At 39.4% G+C, this 19,531-nt stretch overlaps 1 protein-coding gene across 6 annotated transcripts in view; it reads right to left on the reverse strand.

Annotated features, from left to right (window-relative positions):
- Positions 1–16,432: 16,432 nt before the first annotated feature.
- The window catches only part of TRIP12 (thyroid hormone receptor interactor 12), an 81,808-nt gene continuing 78,709 nt past the window's right edge, over positions 16,433–19,531 (reverse strand). For all 6 annotated transcript variants that reach the window (XM_075417961.1, XM_075417960.1, XM_075417959.1 and 3 more), the window contains 3 exons: positions 19,270–19,364; positions 18,947–19,050; positions 16,433–17,832 (listed from right to left, as the gene is read on the reverse strand). In XM_075417961.1, the coding sequence (XP_075274076.1) occupies positions 17,636–17,832; positions 18,947–19,050; positions 19,270–19,364 (396 nt within the window). In that variant the 3' untranslated portion in view covers positions 16,433–17,635. The remainder of the gene's footprint in view (positions 17,833–18,946; positions 19,051–19,269; positions 19,365–19,531) is intronic.

Here is a 19,531-nt window from a genome sequence, read left to right on the forward strand (position 1 = left end):
TGGCCTCTGCCCCCCGTTCCACCCCGCGCTCCCCACACGCTGGCACGACCCCTTCCTCCAGACCGATCCCATTTACTGCCCCCAGCCCCCGATGCTGCTGCTTACTGCAGTCTATAGGCACCACTGTAATACAAATAAAAACCAATCTTAGTGATATATATTTGAATTAAGTTGTTTGTTTATTTTACGGCTGTGTTTTCCTTAAGGTTACTTTTTCTACCAATATTTGTTCACCAGAGTCCCTCACATGCTGAGACAAAAAAAGCCTGCTGTACTTACCACACCAGTTCATCTTCTTTTCTTTACTGATCATTATCAAATGTGTATCTCAGGGTAAATCCAGGAACGCAGAGACATTCTTACAATTTGAAACTGAAATACTACTTACTGTTCTTTAAGCATGTGGTTTTTTTCCAACCAATTTTGCAACCGTACGAAACATGTTCCTACTAATTTGCTAAGCTTGTTCAGAAGAACGTCATGGAAAGCAATGCCAAAGGCCGTGCGCATGTCAGGTTATAATAACTGTTCGTTCCATTCCATTCACAAGATCTGTTGCCTTGTTCTACAGGAAAATAACTTGGTTTGACATGATTTGCTCTTGGTAAGTCCACAGAGGCTGCTACTTGTCTACTTGTTATCTTCCAAGTGCTCTGAAATAACTTGTGTATATATCCCAGGCTGCTGTGGCGTTTGATGTGAAGCGGCTGGGCTGTAATTCTCTCTGTCCTCCTTCTCAATAAAACGTTTATCCTTTCCCAATCTTCTAGGACGTCACCCTGCCAAGCAGGTTGTCAAAGACAGTTGTTAATAACTAGCTTCCGCTAGTTCTCTAAACACCTTATGGAACCAGTCACCAGAACCAGACAATCTGAAGAGACGTTCTACCCTCTAACCCGACCCATCTTTCTTTCTGCTCAAGCTCTTCTCCTGGCTGATGCTAACTGTGCTGACCAGCTGACCGACCTTCATAACAAACCGGATGCCTGAACAGACTCGTTATGTAGTGCCCCTGTTTTCTAATTGTTCTTGGTATCCCCAAGGAGTCCAGTAATTCTGGTGGAATTCTGGTCTATGTCTGAGGCTTTTTAGTAGTAAGACAATAGAGATATGTATTGGAAAAGATGGTTTCAAGACTGACGGCTAGATCGGATAATGAAGTCTGTTGATGTAGTAGCATGGTATTTGCAGAAGAGAACTTCAAAAATAAGCTAGACAACCAACACAACGCACAGAGCAGGACATAACACCGTGTTCCGAGTCAGATTGGACATAACTATACCACATGAGTTTCCTGAGCATTTTACAGAATATATAAGCAATGTTTGCATTACAATTGCCATTTTCATAAGGAAATATTTAACTGAACAACAAAAAATATTATGCTTACCTAATTAGCTAGTTATTTTCCAAAATGCTGTATCTTTTCATGTATTTTAATGTTCCAATATGCATAGTTTAAGTAATTTTAGTCAGCTTTCCATAAACAAATAACTAATCTTGCTATTCAATAAGGATTCAAGCTGTCTGCCTCATTTACACTTGCTAGAATTTGAATTATTACCAGTCTAATAGCTTATTAGTGTGGCTTAGATAAGCTATACTACGGCTTAACTATTTATTTTGATGGAGAAGTACTCATCCTCTAGTGGCTTAAAGGAGATTTTGCAGAGTTTTTTTTATCTGTTCTGATTAAATATTTAGTGAGGAACAAAAATCTCTGTGATTTCCTAAGAAGAAGTTACATACTTTAAATGTCCCCCATAACAACAATGATCTTTTTTCTAAATATGAATGAACTCTTTTAAAACCACCTACTATTAGTTGCACTTTTCTTTACTAATATAGCAGCTAATTTAGATGAAGCAGTTACTGTGTTGAGCCTTTTCTGAACAGTGTCTGGACTGTGATTCTTTTCTGTTTTGTGTTTTGGGTCAGGCTGCAATCATGTCTTTATGACACGGATTTGCACAGTGCAGAACTGACATTTTCCTCATCTCTCCCTCAGCTTGTGCCTGCTTTAAAGCATCTCAGGCGTTTCACTTCCAATCTACCAAAAGGTCTGGGGTTTTAATTTGATTTGAGAAATCTCAGAAGCGTCCCACTCATTCAACTGGAGTCAGATTCCTGAAATTGCCCATCGTATTCCCAATCCCATATCCAACAGCTGCCCCAATTAAAGCTAAATCCTTTTGAAAATTATTGCCGCAATCCCTGAAACTATTACTGTTTGTTTAACGTTGTGTTTACTAGGGCTTAAAATGCATTTATTCAAAATGTTTTCTACATATATTTAACTTTTTTCCCCTGAGCACATAGTTTCTGTTCCAGCAAATTCTATAACTGTTTGAATGATCCACACCTCAATTTATCAAAATATTGAAGTACGCATTTAAACATGTACGCAGCCCACGGAATTCGGTAAGTATATTCACCTCAGAAGTTGCATGCTCGGGGGCTTCACTGGAACTTGTTTTGGCTGACAGTCATGGGTTTGCGAGGGAAGCTTTTGGCTACGGGAGAAGGTTAGTTTAAGGCTCTGAACAGAGACTAACTTTTAAAAAATATATGGTTCACTGCTATAGGTGGATGAGTGGGAAATGCTGCTTTATTTTCATACACACATGAATGATCGCTGGTTTTCTTTCATCTTGATGCAGACTGGCAAAGACCCTGCTCCCTGACAATGTGTATGGTTTTATCTGCTTTCCTGCCCAGCTCTTGCATTTAATTTTCTTTTTCTCCACTTTATTAAGCTGTTTGAAGTTGCATATTTTCTTCTTTTTGTTTGCTAACTTTGATATAGGAAACTGGCAATAATCGTGCCGATTTGTTTACCGCTGCCAACAGTGAAAGTATACGTTGTTATTTAATGTCTGCTGTTCAGGGGATCTGCAGTACAAATAGAGAGGTGTAGGTACAACCAGTACAAGAGAGAGCTGCCAGCCCAACAGAAACATTCTTCATTGTGGGAATCATAAATCATGTTCTAAGACAAAATCCATACAGCAGAAGTTAAAGTCTTATACTGGGGAGCACGAAACCACTGTGCTGTGAAAACCCATGATGCCAGTTCTATCGGTGGCAGACAGACAGTTCAGGAGTGGCAATATTTCCCACATCATCCATCATCACCTATTGGTTTGGCTCACAGGACTTTTATCATCCAATTTTATATATATATATATATTTATTTTTTTTTCAGAACAATGAACTAGAATTAATCCATACCTCTACACAGTATAGGTGTTTCAGAAGCAAAATGACTGTCAGCTGTGGAAGAAAGTTCTTTCTCTAGAAGTTGCCAGAAAAATTGTCTCAATAGCTACTGCACCTTTCGCCAAAAAGCTGTACGCATACTTTGAAAATAGACACATTTGCAGCAAAGATGTGCTTTTTATACTCTTCTAATGTTTTTTATCACCATGCTGTATGACACTACAGTTACTGTACTTCATGAAATGAGAAATTCATCTTATAGAAAGACTGATCTGGATCCACCTTTAAGCAAATAAAAGTACACCAAGTAAAATCTGGCATATTTATACCAAGTTTGAATCAACTTCTAAGGAGCTTGTTTGAAAAGTCTCTCAGAAAGTAACAGCGCAAAACAAATGTTGAAACTAAAACAGCTGTAGCTTAAGGTGTTTAAATCCTATGATGTAAATACAATAAAATAATTAAGAAAGAATGTATAGGTTTTGCTAGTTAAAGTCTTCCACTCCATTCTTAAGCCATGACTGAGGCTTTCAAATAATGGCCTGACGTGACTACAACTTCAATAGAAATAAAAAAAAAATTTATAATGTGTCATTCATACAGACAGCAATTTTTAGTCAAAGCAACAGAGCAAGTGCAAAGCATATAATCTTAAATATTGTGTCAGAATCATCTTAAATCTTAGAATTTACATAGATGTTTCAGCAATGCAAATGATGTGCTTAATATGACAAAACAAGTATCAGAACAAGTATTTGACCATTAGAACTTGAGGGAAGTATTATATCTGAAGAAGAGCTATTTTTATATCCACTAAGTAAATGGCTTTATTTCTACCAATTTCAAGGTGCGTATGGCAGAGGACATGACGTCTATATTCTGGTTAACTGGAAAACATTACACATGAGAAGCTGTACAGAGGAGAAAAGAAGGATAAATAAAATATCAATAGACATTTTACCTGAAGGGAAAAAAACAAAAAGGGCACAAGTCATAAGGTAACCTAGCGAGAGGTTTTTGAGCCTTAATGTTTCTTTCTGTTATTCTCCCTGAGTGGTAAACAAAAAGGTGAGGCTTTTGTTTGGTTTGTGGTCACAAAAGGGCCAGCACTTGTGATTCTCAAAGCAGCAGCCAGCAGTAAAAATTTCATAAAGAACTGCTTTTATTATTTCAATTTCAACATAAAATTTCACAGCAAATACAAAACTGAATTTATGGGGGGGGGGGGGGGAGTCCTTCATGCTATTATTCTTTTAAGCCTTCTTTTTCAGGTATTCATTTCTTTTGAAGTTTTTCAGTTTATTATTGCTCAGTAATATCACCCTCACTAGATTCAAAATGATTGACAGATAAATGTCGCCTTTTTTCTACCCGCATTCTCTTAAACGTCATTTATAAGTAGTAGATTATGGCTCAGTCCGAGCGTGTCTTTTCAATTTCATTCTCTCCCTAAGCATTTCTTTCAAATAAGAGATCATAGAATCATAGAATGGTTTGGGCTGGAAGGGACCTTTAGAGGTCATCTAGTCCAACCCCCGTGCAGTGAGCAGGGACACCTTCAACTGGATCAGGTTGCTCAGAGCCCCGTCCAACCTGACCCTGAATATTTCCAGGGATGGGGCATCCACAGCTTCTCTGAGCAAGCTGTTCCAGTTTTTCACCTGTGTCACTGTAAAAAGTTTCTTCCTTATATTCAGTCTAAATCTACCCTCTTTCAGTTTAAAACCATTACCCCTTGTCCTATTGCAACAGGCCCTGCTAAAAAGTTTGTCCCCATCTTCCTTATAAGCTGCCTTCAAGTACTGAAAGGCTGCCATAAGGTCTCCCCACAGCCTTCTTTTCTCCAGGCTGAACAACCCCAAACCAGATCATTAGAACAGCTGAAAATTAAAGACTACTTCATCATGAAGAAGGACTGACAAGCTTTGCACTGGTTCAGCTGCCTCTGGAATAGCAATCAGAAGTGGTTTCTCTCTGTGAACAGGCTCGGCGCAAGATCAGACTGTTGTCCCAAAAGTGGGATCATTTACCCGGTGTGCAGTATGCCAATCTACACACAGAGCAGAGGTATTGTCTTTATTGCATATTTGGGCAGATACGGGTGCTAGGTGATAATTCCACAAAGATGTACACATATATTTTAGTAAATGTGGACCCACAAAATACATTGACTCCTCTATAGGTTGAATCTTCAGGCTCCCAGTTAACATATTCAGTGCTGATCATGACTCGCCACCTCCTCACCGCCCTCCACGCAGCTGGGGAAGTGATGTTATCCCAGTTTTACAGCTCAAGCCGCAGCCCAGATCCTAAACTATGTAGACACCTAACCAACAAGCTGGACTCTTGCCTAACATCCTACAGGAAGCCAGTGGTAAATAGAAAACTCATCCTATAGCTCTGAACTACTGAATTACACAATGATAGAGCTTGCTATAAAAAACAATCATGGTCTAAATTCTGTAAAAAATAAGCGTCATATATGCACTATTTATAGGAAAACAATGAAGCCAGTATGACAAGCACTGAAAGAGGGGCACTGTGCAATATGTATTGTTAACATCAAGTTACGGAAAAAGAGGCTCGACAGATTCAAGGTATCGATGCCATTTGCAGAGGGAGTGGATGTGTACTGGCATTCCATGTAGTCCATGGTCAGAGTCAATGACAGCCTGTTCTATGTCGTATCCACTGTTCCTCAAATCCTTTTGAAAACAGAATAGTAATATTTTAAGACAGTTCTGGGGCAATTTTCATTGGGTCTCCCACACAAAAAACCTCTCTCATTTATTTTATGTCAAGACTAGAAACACCCATAAATTACAGTATCCAGTCTTTGAAGACTGCAAGTGATGAAGACTCTAGGTATATTTTTCTCAAGAATTTAAATCATATTTATAATCTGAATTAATCTAGTGTCATCAGTCACCCATTGGATCTAGTCTTACTCTTCTCTTTACTGACTAAGGAGCTACATGCTATCAGAGGCATTTACGTAGCATTTTTATTTCTGTAGGCGATTCTGCGCTAAGACCAAGCCATTTGTCAACATGCTTTTAGATGAACAGAGCATTTTCTTTCACTGTATTTCTTAAGACTAATGTGCTGTAGCTCACGTGGACATTCCATGGCAATAAAAGTTGAATACTCACCTTTTATCCTTGTATAATCACTGCAAATACATTTTCTTCATGCAGTTATCTCCTATTAGCAATTACTGGTTTCTGAGGAAACAGGCAATACGTTTAGCTTACTGTGGGCCTGTAGAAACTTCGTAGGGAATACACCAAAATTACACAGGCTTTCCTTACACCATAAAAGCCTTCAGAAATAAATAAATGCCAGACTGTGTAAATGTCACATGCACACAAGTTACAATAAACAAATATAATACCTGATGTGAAATGTATTACTAATGCAAATATAAGTAAAGATTCCTAACTGCTTTCAGTAATGGTAGCAGGCTAAGTACTGTCTGGTAGGTGTTCACGAGGTCAGCTGCGGTATTACGCAAACATGGCTGTGTCACTTGAGCCCTGAATGTCTTCTGGGACTCGGGAACACAAAATATAGACATCCTTAATCTGTGCCTTAGTACTAGGATGACTCAGTCTTTGAGATCATCAGACAGAAAGTGATTTAGGACGTATCATACCTCAACTCAAAATCTTAGGGAGTGACTGGAATATGCCAACCTGGCTTTTATCAGGCTGGCAGATCCTATATAACACACCAGAGTGGGTGGAATTACTCCCTTTACTTTCAGTTCTGGGTGAATAAATTTTATATTAGTATTTTATGTTTCTGAAATTACTACAAAAATTTCAGAAATCTACAGTACTAAAAACATTAGATAGCTTACTTTCATCTTTACGGCTACATACCAGCCACTTTTGTATTAATACAGCAGGGACAACTCTTCATACTATCCTGCTGTCTACAATAAAGACAGCGCAACAGCAGATTCTTCATTTTTTCTTAACGTCTTCTTGCTTAGCTCCATAAGTGGCTATAAAGTTCATGTTCTTACATGGTTTGACGACTCAATAATTCAAAATAGGAAATGCAGAATCATTCATTTATATTCCACATTCAGCTTTGCCTCTTTTTTCTTTTTTTGATTTAAAGTGTTTGTGTGTCTATTAACTACAAGGAAAGCAAGGATGCTTACAGGATTCTCCAGAGTAGAAAGGCATATACTGAAGTCCCTAGCGCATGGGTTTTTGTTCAAGTAATGAGAAATCTAAGTAATAAAAACTTGGCATGCTATCTCAAAGATCTATGTCTAGTTATCTCAGCATCTAGTGCACACACTTTTGGTGTGTGCTACAGTGCTACAAACGACGTTTGTCAGGCAGGCAGGCATTTTTGCATTAGGTTGTACCTCTGTAAATGAAGCGTTTGCTCTTGGGAGGGCGGACGGCTGGTTTTGCAGAAGACAGTGTCAAGGTGTTGATCACTTTAAAGCAAACTGTTCCTTTTCTCAGCAGTTATACATTCTGGAAAAGAAATGGCGTAACGAAAAAAACAGAGGAGCAGAGTTGCTGATATTAGCAAGTTTACTAAAGATTTTTAAATAAAGATACATAAACTGTAAACTTGAAAACCAAAGTGCTATGTCTTTGATTGCATACAGAGCAAGAGATAACTCCCCTGGTGTCCACTGTCACGTGAATTTTTTCTACTCTCTGTAGTCAAAAAGGCAAGATATTAAGTATTTCTTATTACAAGAAAAAGTGTATGGCAGAAACAATCTGTGTCATCCATTTGACAGCTTCAGCTCCATGCACGCAGCTCAGTCTCTCTGGCAAATGCCCCGTTGTTCAGAAAGGCAGCAGTACAGCGCATGTCCACGCTGCACACCACCTGGCACCAAAGAGAAAATGTCTAATGCTTGTGGCTCTGAAGGGGAAAGTCATACATTTAAACAAAGCTCCCAAAAACGATAAAGGAGGCAAGCTCCACAGAAGAGTGCTTAACTTGAATTTGCCAGTACATTTCATAAATGGCCTTGACCAGGTCAGAAGACTACATTGCACGGAGAGTAATTTTACTACAAAACCTGAAAGGTGCAGATTTGCCCTTTGCAAAGCTGTTTTACTGATACTGTGTAATACAAAGTGAATATAGTCCAGATTTCTTAACACTTTTTAAAACTATATGAAGATAACGAAGTATAAAAGATGTTATTACATAGCACTATATATTATTCTGATCTTCGCATTGATTCAGGTGTGAACAGGTGCATTTTCACAGTTCAGAATCAAAAAGGAAGGCCTCCTAAAAGAAACAACAGAAAGAGCCATAATATCTTTGATAAGACTACTTACATTGACAACTAACTAACTGGAATTGCCTTACTCCATGTGAGAGTTCTTAAAAAGCTAGAATTATTACTATTACATTAATTTGCTTCCCTTAGATAACAATCATATTAAAGTTTAATAGTTTTTTTTTTTTTTCTTTCCTCACAAAAGATCCAAAGGAAAATCCCTGGCAACTGGTAATTTTTTTGCTCCTGTTTCCAGACTGGGCAACAGTTCTGAGATACTCTATCTGCAACCAGGTTCTGCTTGATGCTGTACATAGAAAGGACAAACCACTATAAAAAGCTTACCACGAAAGCACAAGAGAGGGCAAAGCCAGGCGCTACAGGAAGACAACACAGCACGAAGGACGCAAGGAGACAATATCGACCACCACAACAAGCCACAAGCATAGGCAGCAGTTGTCACTTATCATGGCCATTTTTGGGGTAAACAGTATGGCAAAGAAGCTTTTTAAAGATTAATTTTAAGGTGTCTGAGGTAACCTAAGAATACATACAGGTGTGAGATGAAGAACAGGAGAGGGAACAAAGGAGGTTTTTTGAGCATCAAAAGACAAGAACGTTATATTTAACGTGGTGGAAAAAAGGGAGCTAAGAGACACACACGGCGAGAAGAGATGGTTGACACAAGCAAAGCAACAGACTAAAAGTGGCCTGCATAGCTGTCCCTGGATTGGGAAGAAGCAAAGCAAAGTTGTCTTTACTAGTAAAAAAATGAAAAACTAAATAAAATTGCCAGTTATGTAATGGATATGAAATATCTGTTGAAAGATGCATGTGGATAGGAGCAGACTTGTTAAGCAGCAGGCATCAGCACATTCAGATCCAGTATGGATGCAAGAATCTGTGAGGTCAGACTGGCAGGAAGGATGGTTGTATTAAAAAAAAAAAAAAAAAGGAAAAAGAAGAAAAAGGTGAAGCTCTTGGAAGAATGATTAAAAGCCTTGTTTTGAACTTAGAAATATGAAATCTCTGAACATCAGTGGTGTCACATCAAGACTGGAATTTGGTCAGAAACAGTCTGCTCCAGCCCAGAAGGATAAAGCGTGTACATCATTAGTATGAAGGTAGCAGCTGAATGTGTTTGAGTGTAAGATTACTGAAAAATAAGCTGTGAAAGGAGAAAAATAGGAAACCGATAATGGGTACAGTAATTGTAACATATAACCTACATAGCAACCGTAACAAGGAGAAGATAAAAATAATGTACAGCTACATAAAGTTGGTACTCTGCAGTCTCCCACATTATTACTAGCTCTGCTTCCACATTCAGGCTGAAGGATTTGTTGTAAAGCTGTGCCCTCTGCCTACCTAATGCAACTTCTCTTATACATTACTTTTGCTTTTGAAAGAGGTAAATATATCTAAGAGGTCAATGCTGCTAGAGAAGAAACTCAGTAGCTATCTGCAAGCGTCAGCTTCGTTCGGTCATGAAGCATGGATGTTCCTCCTGTAACGCACTGTCTTTCTAGCTTTAAGTCCCATTATTGTTTTTTCACTGTCATTCCTAAGACAAATGTATTTTCCACAGAAGTGCATTAAAGATTGCTTGGTGAAGCTATAAATACCTCTAAGAAAATAACTGATATACACAGAGAAATCCTACTCGATGTCAGCTAATCGGTAACTTCTTGCTACAGCTTTTACTGTTTACGCTGTTACAGACACACAGGACCTGTATGAAGTCAAAATCAGGCATCCCACAGCTGTCAAAAATGATATCAAATGTTATTGACAGCTGGAATTTACAATGGTCTCAGGAAAACGTGCATCTGATATCAAACGGCATCTTATTCTCTGTTCTTTTGCCCTTACATTTCACAGGATCAAGGCTAAACTAATCTGTAAACTGCACAGCGAGCTCTTGGTAGAAAATGCATTTTGCAGGTACATATCACTAAAAATTAGCAAGAATGCAGTAAAGCAGTAGGTCAATTATATAACATAATCATAAGCATCTTGAGCATCACCATGGGCGTACACAGCGCTGTTTTGATTGCTCACCAATCAGTACTCATTTTTAAAATTTGATGTATGGGAAGAGAGTAAAACTTTTTCCTATCTTTTGCATTTCATGTTCCTGGTTCTACATAATCTTTCAATCTTTAGGCAGTTTTCAGGATGTTATTTTTGGTTAATACCTGTGAGAACTGCTATTTCTAGTAAATATTGCATTTGGCATTAGGGCATCTCTCCATAATTGCTGTCAAACCATGTTAACTACTTATTCTGGAAGAACTTGGAGATGACCAGCTACCTGCTGGGACAGAGATAAACAGAGAGACGTAACAGCTTCTGAACACAGGTAAATGCCACGACACTCAATATTAAAAACAGAAATAAGATGCCAGAAAAACTTTTGAAAGTTAAAATCCTTTTAAGAAAAGTAGAAGTAATTGAGGCCTGTAATTTTCAGTTAGTTAAAGCAGAATCCTCTGAAGTGGAAATAATAATCTGCAATAATAATAATAATAATTCATACTGTGCAGCTGCAACAGGCACCCTTGTCATTTCCATTCATTTTATTCAAAAATTTAGAAAACCTTTTTCTCTCCATGTAAATTTCTCCTATTGAACTTATTTAAATTGATAGGACTGATGCAGCACAAAACAGTGCAAGCCTATTTAAGATGCATATCAACTTCTTTTGATTCTCTGTCATTAGTAAATGGCTGCATGCAGTTTTGATTTTAAATTCGAAAACCAGCTAATTTTAGCATTGCTTAACGTTGTAGTAAAACAAGCAGATTTATCCAGTTGGGTCTTGGAAAACCCAGGGAGACTGCACAATCTCTCTCCTGGGGATACGAAGCCAAGGGGAATAATCCCTTCCCTCCATCTCCCGGCTGCGCTCCTACCAACGCCGCGCGGGCAGTGGGGGCCCGCCTTTGCCACCCGGGCACGCTGCCGAGCCACCTTCAGCCCCGGGCAGCAGAGCTGCTCGCCGGCCAGCAGCCCCCAGTGCCTCCCATTTCTGGTCTAACAGAATGCTGCTGGCCATAAGCTGGAAGTCACCAGGCCTAGAATTCAGTGCTACCAAAGGCGGGATAATTTTGCTGTTTGATAACCATTTTAAAGAGACATTTTTTTCCCTCTTTTTGCATAGCATTTATACTTCTAGTGTCCCAGAATAAGGCTCACTCTTTTGCATACTAAAGAAATAACAAAACTGCAGGAAACCTTTCCAAATGCTTAGTAACATCAATACCTTCAGCAAATTAAGCATGCCAAGCGACCAAGTGAAGACATAAAAACTGAATACCGCTGTTTGAGAAGCATCGCACAGATAACAGGATTGCAGGAAACACTGGCTTCAGGACAGAAATAATCAAGTAGGAAATTTTCATTTTTTAGCCAGTGCCTAGACAGTTTCAACACACAGAAGAAATCTGTGAAAAAAGGTTGGAAGAGAGGCTGGGAAACAAAGGGCCACCTGCGAGACTGGGTAAGTGTTTCTGGATCCCTGCTGGCATCTCCTGCCTGCCAGAGGCTTCTGCATGCGAGAAGTCCTGGGAACAGGAGAGCTGCCGTCAGACCAGGCCTCCCTTTAGCCTAGAATACCTTGGATAGCAGCTAAAGGAAAAGTAAAGCCACATACATGATATTTGCCCTAAATATTCTGCTTCCCAGCACTGGTAGCTCAGAGGCCTCCTAAAACAGACTAAATTTAACTAAATTCTAGTTTTACTCCCATAACCCATTCCACTCACTACAAAGCACCAGATACGGTTGCTCTCTTCCCTGAAAGTATAGGCTTTACTTTACCAAAGATCTACGAAACATACCCTGATTCTATGTGGAACAATTACACCAAATGCTCTCAATATTTAACCTTGCCCACACTATGAAACAGCCACAGGAGGCCATGGGAAGAGACGGGAACCAAAGCTCAGGAGGACAGACAAAGCAACGAAGCAGGAATCCATAATGTCTAGCTCCAGAGTTAAATGGCACAAGAAATATTGTTGAATAGCTATTTACCACAAATTCTGATGCTAATTTATTGTACTGGTTTTCCATACTAGGGCAAAAGTCTAAAAGTCCCCTATTTTCCCCTCCCTGTATGATCCCACCATCCACGACTGTTAAAAGCAGGTAGCAGCCAGGAGGGCTCTACAGACAGTTCGTGAAATCTCTTGATCATTTCTTTCTACCTTTCTCGCAGTTGTATATTTGGGAAGTAATCTGGAAAATAGCTGCTGAGATGGGATAACTGCAGTATGTTTAAGTATCTCCATAGCACCAACCTGCCTTTGTTTTTGGTATGTGAGAGTACATTGCATTTAAGCTTACCTTCACAAAGAGAAACCTCCTCCTTCCACCTCTTCCTGTCCCCCGAGAACAGGGCAGGCTGGCTGCTGTCTCACAATTTTCCCTGAGGCTTAGCTACCTCTGTCTCTAATGGTCTCTAATGGCGTCCTAGCAACAGCCACAGCTGAATAATAAAGGGATGGCAGGAGGGGGACAGAGGAGCAACTTCCTCCCCCAACCCCCACCACACTTGTTGCTTTACCCCAACGTGCTGCCTACAGCTTGAACAGGACAGTTCCCTTCTCAGCTACACGAAGAGGTCACCAGAGGTAGGAATTCCCCCTCCCCATTTCTTATTAGAGGGGTGGGGGAAGCACAGCACACACTTTCTTCTCTCCTATTACTCCTTTCAAGATGTTTTTTTTATTGTTTTCCATTTTCTTTTTCCCCTTTGAACCAGGTTTGCAGAAGTTCCTGCCAAACTACATTTAGAGCTACAAGAAACTTTAATCTAGTGCCTTGAAAACACCCGGTGGATCCTCATTTCCCCTCCACTCAGATCTCCTGTTTGCAGTTCAAAGTTTCATGACTCTCCACGCACACACAAAGGAAAAGAGACCCAAGGGTTGTTGCTCCTCCACCCCCAGCACAGCTCGATGTCCGATCCACACAGGCACGTTTCAGTACCAGGAGACAAGGACACAGCATTCCTCTAAAGGTTGCTTCTGCCCCGGCCCACTGAGGCAGTTACCCCTTCAGCTATTCAGCCGGTCTCAGGCAGCAGAGCTAGGGTGTGTGTTTCCTACCTGCTGTATAAACACACATGGATGTTCTGGTAACATACCGTGCAGCTTCTGCTGCTGTGCTGAGGGCACTGGAGTTGGGGTGACTACTACTGCTCTTGGGGCAACCAACTACGCTACTAAAACCACCATGCTTTGGGAGATACAGCCAGCCCAGAGCACACAGCTGTGAAAGATCACCCATAGCATGGAGGTTTTCCAGTTCAAGCTATCAAGAGACAAGGAGAGTAAAGTAGGAGGAAGGCACAAAAAGCCCTGAAAGGCTCAACTACCAGTAAACTTCCCCACCCCTTCCAAGCTTTTTATTTTTCCCCACTCTGCCAGCAGCTTTAGCTATCAAAAAACATTTTGATTTGGGGGAGGTATGTTTGCATTAGAAACAAGGCATTAGCCCTGAAGTCTGGGTCGCCTTTCATGTCCTGTTAGAAAGCCTCTGCAGAGCCACAGGCTCCCCTGATGGGAACTGGTATTACTCAGCTGAGGACAGGCTGCTGAGAACAGGTGGGACAGGGCCCAGAAACTCCACAGGTGCCAGACCTCCCTTCCCTCCCTCCTGCCGCAGCCAGAAACAGGGGCACAAGGAATGCAGGCACTTGGCATTTCATCAGTCCCAGCCCTTAGGCACCCACCCTCCCAGCAGAGGAGAGCTCAGCAAGGCAAAGAGGGGTTGCGTAGTAGGGGAACCAAACCCAGATATGGTTGAGGGGAAAGGAGGAACAGTCTATGCAATTAAATGATGGGAGCAGTGTGCCTGTGAAAACTTCTGTATCAGGTCAAGTTTGGCAGTGGGCATGGGGATTTTAGACATTCTTGGAATTAATTCTTGTACATCTTTCTACAAAGTATGAAGTAAAGAAGCACTACAGCTTAGAATCCTAGAATAGTTTGGGTTGGAAGGGACCTTTAGAGGTCATTAATCCCAGTCCCCCTGCAATAAGCAGGGACATCTTCAGGTAGATCAGGTTGCTCAGAGCCCCGCCCAACCTGGCCATGAATGCTTCCAGGGATGGGACATCGACCACCTCTGGACAACCTGTGCCAGTGAGTCACCGCCCTCATGGTAGAAGACTTCTTCCTTATATCCAGTCTAAATCTACCCTCCCCGAGTTTAAAGCCATTACTCCTTACTAATTCATGTCAAACACGATACTACTAAAACTTTTTTTTTTTTAGATTCTTGCTTTACACACAGGAAAAAAAAAAAAAAAAAATCACTGCAGCAGCTCAGCAGCAGCTATCAGTGCTCAGATGGCACTTCTTTCCATGAATGACTTTTTGCTGCTCTTGTTCATTTAGGACATGAAAAACCACCCAAGATAGTAACTGATGGCTGGTGTTCTCTAAAACCAGTTGAACTCATCATGTTAAAAAAGCCTCTATTTTCAACAATAAGACTCCTTATTGTACCTTATACACAAAACAGTTCAGTACTAAGATGACTACATGTTCTCCTGAGGGCCACATAGTCCTCAACAGGCACCTGCACACACCTAGCACTGATTTTAGTGAGCTTTCCCTTCATCCAAAGTTCCTGAAAAGGAGGAATCCCCAAGATTTTGCACCACCCCTCTACTTGTTCTCGACTACTCTTAGACACTACAGTTCTGTTCGTAGCAAAGTACTGCTGTCATGCCAAACTGTGACTCTTCATTTGTTCTTACCATTTACTATCTTTACCTTTTCAGCCAGACTGCTCTTCTAATAACACTAAAAGCTGCCCTTGCTAGGGCAAAACAAAAGGTCTCGCCCAAAAGGATTTCATTCACTTTCCAGGCCAGCTCCTTCCTTGGTGTGCTGAAAGCAACAACCAGCACAACAAAAATCAGTTGTCACCACAGGCACTTGGTTTTTTTCCTTCCTTTTTAAACAGGCAACCAACAACCTATTTTCCCCGCTGGAAGAGAGTTATACAATGGCCATATATCAAATCTGAAAGCTCCTCAAAATTTCAAAGTCGATGAAAGCCAGATTCTAGAGGGAGACAACATGGGTAAAAAAATATCAATACACATGATATTTTAATACAAAATATTAGCTTTTTTCTTTTTTCTTTTTTTTTTTTTACACAAGTCAGTTTTTTAAAATATAGAACCTTAAAAAATGAACAAATTGCTATCCACACACTATAAACACTTTTTGTGCTGTTCGATCAAGTTATCAGAACAATTTAAACACCAGTCCATAAACACTGCCTTGAAGTTTTATGAAAACTATGCCGCTCTGTGCACTACCATTATTATATGTACAGTGTGAAGCGCCTTCTTTCAGTTTTAATACTGTAGTAGAAGCTGTTCAGTTATCAGGTTCTTTGTGCAAGGATTTCACATTGCTTGTGACAGATCTGCATTACATTTCAGTGGCACTGGTATGAGCAACCCCATGTAATTCTGTGAATGTTCACTGGAAGAATGTCCATTACATGTACTGAAATACATATCCTGGAAGTACAAGTTCTTCAGCTAGATAAAAGAAAACTTGTTATTGTTAGTTTAGGGGAAATCCTAGCCTGATTAGCCAGACTTTAACAATTTCTAAGCACTGAATTTTGATTTCTCAAAGTTGAATAAAATTAAGTAACTATCACGTTTTCATAGAGATGAACTACATAGCAGGTACATCTCACGAATATTTGTAATCGCCCGGTTTTTGAACCCATAGAAAGAAAAAAATTTCCCTCTGAGTTGGAGGTCTTAAAAGGTCTTGTTTTAGTCGTAAATCATCCACAAGTTACAGGCTGTTAGCCAAGTAGATTTTCAGATGATTTACTTGCATTACAGTAATTTACACAATTGAACTTTATGCATACACTACAAAACTATGAACAAAAAGGTGAAGCAAACTTTTTTATTTATATTCAGGTAAAAACATTAACCTGATGAAGTAAATTATTGCAGATTTGAGAAATCAGCACATAAAACAGTTGGACAGAGCATTGCTTACAGGTGCTTTATCTGTGTCAAAAGACAAAGGCTGAACTGTTTGTTCCAAGGTAGCGCTGGGAGAGGGGAGGGGAAAAAAAAAAAAACCACCAAACAAAAAGAAAAAAACTGCAGAAGTAACCAGGAACTTAGATCAAGAACAAGAAAACTGTTTACTGAAACAGGGAATGAAACAACTAATTTGTCCTTTAAAAAACTTTACATCAATTCGAAATGCTCTGGCCTTACCACAATACACACTGGCCAGCCCAAGCTGTTGGACTTCAACTACACGAAAGAAATAATTCTTCCCAGCCTCTAGTAAGAGGCTTTTGCTCCTGAATCACTGTGTAAACAGCTCTAGAGCGTTGACTGGTAAAGGCTGTCACCATTATATCCTACCACTACAGTAAAACTATGCTATAAGAAAGGTTCTACCTAGTTACAAAGGCTGAATTATATTGACAATATATATTTGATTTCAGTAAAATTTAAATTATCTTAATCAGAGAAAGAGGCATGGAGCAGTCAAATGCCCATGCTAACCAAAACATAACAATTGTTGAATGTTGCACACAAAAAGAACCAAGTGAATTGCACATCAGACAATACATGAGGATGGGTAAAATTAGAGGCAGGTGAAGGTACACAGAACTAGTCTACTAAACTAGATTCGTCAAATACATGGTGTATTTTAATTTCTGTACTTATGTACAAAAGTTGTCTTTGGAGGAAAAACTTCATACTTAGCTAGATGGATACACACAGCCCAGTATTAAACTGCACAGCGACATTTATTGTTCCAGCCTGGAAAAACATCCCTTTTTAAATTTCACACAGCAAAGCAAGTTAAAAACTTCACTCATCAAATAAATGATAATTTAAACAAGAACTTGCTAAAGAAATCTTGTCACAACAACTTTTAGGGCCTGATCACTTTAAGTCCATAGGGGCCTTTAATGAATATCAACCAAGTGTCTTTGTTTATAATCTGCAAGCCGTTTTTCTACAACAAGAAGGCGTAACACGTTTCCTTGACTCAGGTGATATATTTAGAAAAGAATCATGAGTTTCTCTTTTGTTGTAACAGGCAGACATTGTATTTTTCATTGTGATCAGGAAAGATGGAATGACTGCTGCCCTTCTCTTGCAGCTATCAAGAGTTTTTCACGCATTATCTCAATAGTTGAATAGTCCGGCAATTTCAGATAGTTCACACAAGTCATTACTGAGGGCAAGAAATCATCTGGATTCTCTGTAGACTCGAATGTCTTGCGTACAATTGTCAATGGAGGATTCAAACTTCGAAAGCCTATTAATGAGAAAAGACATTCAGAATAAGGTTGTTCCTCTTCAAAATCCACAGTTAACACTGTAGACATCTAACCATGACAGAAGCATGCATCTCAAAAACAGAGATTAAGTAGTCAGTTAAGACTTTAGAATATGGCTTTATAAGCCCATGTTGCAAGCTAAAAAATAACTAAAATCCTTTCTGTAGATTAGTTTTTCAAGATGAATTAAAAAAAGAACTAAGATAGACGCATCTACTCTTAATTGTGTTCTGTATGTGTAACAAACCTATTCCAGTCACAATATTATTGAAGCGTTTTTTGGTTTCACACACATTTTCTAAGATTCTCAGAAATTATCTATGACTGTTGTACTAAGGTACACCACTACTCCAGCTACGGTTTTTATACTCCTAGCCCTCAATCCTGTCTGTACCATCTCTCCCCAAAAGAATTCTACAAAAAATTTTTTAAAAATAATCAACCTTCTTACAATTGTCAATTCTTTAACCAGGAAAGAAAAAAAAAAAACCCAAACCCCAGAGAACATAAGTAATGGAACAGATGCATAAATTTTGTTTTTACTTGCAAAGCATTCAGCTGAGAATATGGCAAAATGTGTATTCTACAATGGTCCCTAGCAAAGACAGCAAATTCCTCGGTTTTCCTCACTGCCTCTCATCTAAATTCTGAAATTCAAAAAGGGGGAGAAATTGAAGTTTATCACTATGCTAGTATTATCTCCTTACTAGGAAAAAAAAAAAAAAAAAAGATTGTTTCCAGGTAGCAATGCTTAGCATTGTCATAACTTCATGCACCTCTAGCCAAGGAATATAGTATTAAGGGTTTTCATTTTTGTTTAAGTTTTGAACTACTTTTTGCCCCCTGGTAGGTCAATCTGGGACCACAAATTAAACCTGCAGAGAGTCAACTGAATGAAGTGTCATGAGATTAACATCAAGTCTGAGAATTCTGCCTTAAGTCTACCCAGCCAGTTCTGAAACTAGAAATGTCAAGCAAAGTATGAACCTCTAAAATACAGATACTTATTTTTTCCTATACTGAAGTAATCTACTTGTGAAACGCATCAATAATACTGAATTCTTATATAGCAATACATAAGAAAAAACCTACCTCCTACAGGCAGTCTTGGGCTACCTGTCACAAACTGAAGAAACAGTCTTTGCTGCTCACTATCAAAGCTACTGAGAATTTCAAAGAGATACTTCACTGCTCGACTAAGGAGGGAAAAAGAGCAAGCTATTATTATTCTGTTTAGAGTTAAAATAATTGCATTAGATTCATATTCAGTGCAGTATGAATATTTTAAAATAAATGTCATATAACTCTTAGCTTCAATAACAGTATATCATTTAAGTACATACTTTCTGGTGCTGGTTTTTTTTTTTTTTTTTTTTTTTCAAAAAAAAAAAAAGGCAAGACCAACACCATATTACCTGTCATGTGTATATCCGTGATCTGGCCTACAACATTCCATTAAAGTCTTTGCATCCCAAGTATCCGTTTTACTGCCGCACAAGAGCTGCTCCAACTACGAAATTAAGAAACAAGGAAGGAAATTTTCCCTTTAGAACTTGAGGTAGAATGAGCACTGTCCGTTCTGACTATCATTACAGCATTCCGCTTTCTGGAGTGGCCTTCTGCAAAAACAACCGCAGTCACCCCAGCAATGCTTGCAACTTTGAGTGCAATAGCTCC

This window comes from Opisthocomus hoazin, chromosome 4 (genome assembly GCF_030867145.1).
Source record: "Opisthocomus hoazin isolate bOpiHoa1 chromosome 4, bOpiHoa1.hap1, whole genome shotgun sequence".
NCBI lineage: Eukaryota > Metazoa > Chordata > Aves > Opisthocomiformes > Opisthocomidae > Opisthocomus > Opisthocomus hoazin.